At 56.8% G+C, this 4154-nt stretch overlaps 1 protein-coding gene across 1 annotated transcript in view; it reads left to right on the top strand.

Annotated features, from left to right (window-relative positions):
- Positions 1-4154, top strand: part of RTTN (rotatin) — a 101032-nt gene that overhangs the window by 76989 nt on the left and 19889 nt on the right. Inside the window, 2 exon segments of the mRNA XM_012725800.1 lie at positions 591-681; positions 3303-3456. Coding sequence (XP_012581254.1) covers positions 591-681; positions 3303-3456 — 245 coding nt within the window.

Below are 4154 nucleotides of genomic sequence, written 5' to 3'. Positions count from 1 at the left end.
GCCCCTGGGCTGCAAGTCTGGGCTTTGCCGGACTGCCTGGGCAGCCTCTGTTTGAGGTCCGCCAGTGCACTCATACCGCTTGCTGTTGGCTGCTAAGGACCCTCTGCAAATCCTGCCTGTTTCGAAATTCAGAGCCGGGAGCCCCCCGTGTGCTTCCCGCACTCAGGACGTGTCCCGCCCCTTGCTCACGCTAAGATGCGAAGGCGCCGGGGCCTGAGCACACTCTTGCTGCGCCGTTACTCGGGGCAGAGTCCTAGCCACGGGTTGACGAATCACTCTCGGCCTCCCTGGCGGTGCAGCGGGTGACTGCAGCACACACCACCAGCCGCTGCAGCCTGAGCTCCATCTCCGGCCTGGGAGCGGCCCCAGGGAGCAGCAGACCCCTCCCGTCTCCCCGCAGCAGACCCCTCCCGTCTCCCCGCTGCTCCCCTCAGCAGCGTGTTCTGCTCCCCGCTCTGTCTCCGGTGAATCCTCCCAGCCCCCGCACCTCTGGCCTGTACCCCAGTTCTGTGTGCATAAATAAATAAATCTCAAAAAAAAAAAGCATTTGAGATTTCAATCACCTGAAGGTCTTGTTCTGTTCCCCGCAGGCTGGCCGACGCCACCCTCGTGGAGACCTGTGTCCAGGAACTCGGCGCCCCGCCGCCTCCGTCCCCTCCAGCTGAACACGTGCAGGCTCAGGTGCGCATCTCCCCCACCCCGTTTGCCTCTTCTGGCGCTGGCCTGAGCTCTGCCGAGCAGGTGCGGGGCGTCTCGGGATGTGCCTGCGGTGCGAGGGCCCGGAAGCCGGTCCCTTAACATTGTGAGCTGAGGGATCTTTGCAAAGAGCGCCAGCTTTTGGAGGCCTAGACTCTTCGCCCGGTTCCATCGCCGACCCGCTAGCCACGCGTGGCGCACCCTGTTAAAGAGTGCAGGGGTCAGCCCACCCCCAGGACTTCTGGGCCTTCAGCCTGTGCCTGTCATTTTCACCTACATGCTGCTAACATGCTAGTGACAAAGTTAAGTCTATTTTAAAAACCCAAGCTAATACATTATTTTTGTCCCTTCACAGATGTTTACTATTTTTATGTTCTTGTCTGTAGCAAGAGTCTGCACGCACAGTATGCTTAGCACGTCTTTGTGTCGCCCTTCGTACCAGAAACATTCTCTCAGACCCAGACTTCAGGAGGGGCTGCGCGAGTTACTTAGGCAGACCTCCGTGGACTCGGCCGGCGCCTCGGTCGGCGGTGGCTTCACTGGGCTGCTGAGCGGGCAGCCCGTCCTGCTCCACGTTCAGTCCATCAGCCGGTCCAGCCCGACTCTCTTGTGCCAGCGTCACCCCTAAGGAAGTAGCAGAGGCCCTTGGGAGCGCAAATGTGGAGAAATCCGTGTGTCTGAGGCGCTCTTAGATGGACAGCTAAGAAGAAAAGGAGGAAAAACCAAAGACGGGACGTGATGTCAGGGCAGGGCAGGGCAGGGCTGCCCAGAGGTGCCGGGTGCCCTACGGGGTGGCCCTGGGCGGAGGCCCGAGTCTGTGTCTGGCCTGCCTGGGGCAGCAGGACCGGGGGTGAGCAGGCTCTCCTGTCCTGACGCCTCCGGGCCTGAGTGTCCAGCACGGCGCCTGCCCGGAGCCTGATCCTTTCACGTGGAGTGCGGGCTTCCTTAATGGTGGCACTCCTCTAGGAGGCCCTTGTTTTAATTAGTCTGTGGGAGCCTCACACCATGAGACACCTAGGGAGGCTGAAGGGGCGTGTCTCCAAAGCGCCCAGCAGCACCCCCTCCCCCGGGCCCCCTGCACACCCCGCATCCAGTGTGCTGCGCACTCAGGCCTCCGTCCAGTCGTGGGTTCGTTCCAGAAGAATTCGGCAGTGTCTTCTCTGCCAGTCCGCATGCAGGTCCAGGGAGCGTCCCAGAGCGCAGCGGGCTCCAGGTCCAGCGGCCGGAGACAGGAGACAGCTGAGATGTAAAATAGGTCACCAGGCGGCGCACAGGGCTTGGGAACAAGGCTGGGCTGAGGCTGGAGGAGCCTCTGGCGGCAGGGGCCGTTGGGCCTGAGCGCAGTGCAGGCCTGCTCCCTGCTCCGTCCTGCTGAGGGGAGAGTTTCCAGCAGCAGAGGAGAGTTGCTCTGTGAGCTGCTGTACTGCTGTTCTATTAATCTTCAGTGTGGCGATTCACATGAGTCCCCAGCGATCCACTGTTCCCCTCTAAGGCTGCTTTCGCGCTCTCATCCTCCCTGCTCTACCCATTTCTGGTAACACTTCATGCATCCCAAGGTCAGACTTGCTATGACTTTGGTGCTGTAGAATGTGGAAGGATCAGGAAAGACCGCAGCAGGAAGGAAGTTAAATTTCACAAGCTGCTGGCTTCTCCCCCCAGGAGGAGCACTGCAGAGCTACCTGCATTTCCGAACAGGTTAAATGCAGGAGTCCCCCTTCAGGACCAGCGGGGCAGGAGCGCCTCCTGGAAGCAGTCTGAGATCGTGTGCAGAGCTGCAGCTGCAGCTGGTCCCTCCGGTCAGGACCGAGCACGGTGGAGGAGGAAGCTTGCGCGTACGTGTGCGCATGTGCGTGTGTGTGCACATTGAGGGGCCTCAGTGCGCGCAGGCTGAGTGTGGACGGTTCTTTCTGGGGTGCTGGGTAGGAGGCGTCGCAGCTTTTTCTTCAGTTGCTGCATAGCAGGGCATTATTTTGTTGAAGTACATTTGCCATTAATACGGCAGTCTTATCAAGCAGCATTCCAGAGACGGCTTTATGGGTGATGCTGGGGAAGATTTATTTTTCCTTTTATAATTAAGAATAGAATTTTTATGCTGAAGAATAGCTAAGGCCAAAAGCAGAACCCATTTGCCTTTTATTTGCAGCAATAATTAGGCTCTTAGACTGCCTCCCCCAAGCCTCGGTTGTACACTTTGAAGAGGATTTTGTAATCTTTCTTTCTCTGGGAAATTGCAGGCTTGATGGCTTTAGAATGCCCCTCTCTGCATCTTCCAGAATATTGATTCTGCAATTTAGCTCCGTAAAAAATATAAAGGTTTACTTTCTTTAATTTTAACGCAAAATTTAGCTTCGGAAGTGCGTGCTTTATTTGGTCTTTTTATAGTTGACAGCGTTAATGAGGCCATCTCTGCCATGCTCGTAATAGGAGGAAGTAATTCTTTGCTGTGTATTCATTTCAGGCCTTTAAAAGTTACAATTAATATTTTATTAGTTTTTTATTAACTCAGGTTACAGAGTGACTTACAGTAAACCATGGAGGAGCGCATCACCTCGTCACGGAGGCGGCTTGGGTGTGGCCGTTTGTCCACTGGCCTCCCTTTTCTGCAGGTGTCCTTTCTCCTGGAATACCTGGCCTCTCTGTCCAGGCTTCTGCAGTCTTGTCTACTGGTGGATCCCAGCCTCGTGGTTCAGGACACGCTTCTGACGCCGCTCGTGGCAAACATCGTGGGTGTCCTTACCGTATGCACCCAAGGAATCGTGGGTAAGCGTCACCGTCTTAGCCGAGGCGGGAAGTAAGTGCCGTTGAGGGGAAATGCCATGTTCCCCGGCAGGTACGTCCCGCTTCCATTTTGTGCTGTTCGCTGCCTGGACTTCGGGTGAACTCTGTAACGCAAGCTTGGGCTGGGCAGTGGCCAGGGACCTTCCGAGGCCCCGGCTGTCAGCGAGATGCGGGCACAGTTCTTCATGGGACGTTAGCGGTGGCGCTGAGCCTAGGTATCACTCTTGCAAACCATGGCTGAGGCCGAGCCGCCTACAGAAACTCATTAACTCTGACAGTGCTGAGCAAGCCTGGCGCGCACAGACAGACTTCCTGAGGTTCTCACTCAGAACACTGCGCACTGGTGAAATTCAAGTAAGTGCCCGCTAGTCGAGAGAACTAGACCGACACAGGGTTTTATAATAATTGTCGAAAACAGCATAGAGTGAAATAAGGGATCATTTGGTCTTCTCTTGGCCTGCCAGTTCATTCTTGCTCGCACTCCGGATTTTATAGCTTGCGTGCCTGTGGTCTGGTAAGCAAAGGGTCTTACGAAGCAAGCCCAGGCCCCAGCGGCTCGTGGTGCAGCTGGTGCCAGCCCCGGGGGAGCCGGCGTGCTCGCTGGCAGTTCACACGTCGCCGTGATGCCCCCGATGAGCTTATTACCAGGGGAGCGAGCGCTGCCTGCCAGGCTGGCTCTG

This window comes from Condylura cristata, unplaced genomic scaffold (assembly GCF_000260355.1).
Source record: "Condylura cristata isolate star-nosed mole 26May11 unplaced genomic scaffold, ConCri1.0 scaffold00016, whole genome shotgun sequence".
In the NCBI taxonomy this organism is placed as follows: Eukaryota; Metazoa; Chordata; class Mammalia; order Eulipotyphla; family Talpidae; genus Condylura; species Condylura cristata.
This window is presented reverse-complemented; position numbering and strand designations above follow the sequence as displayed.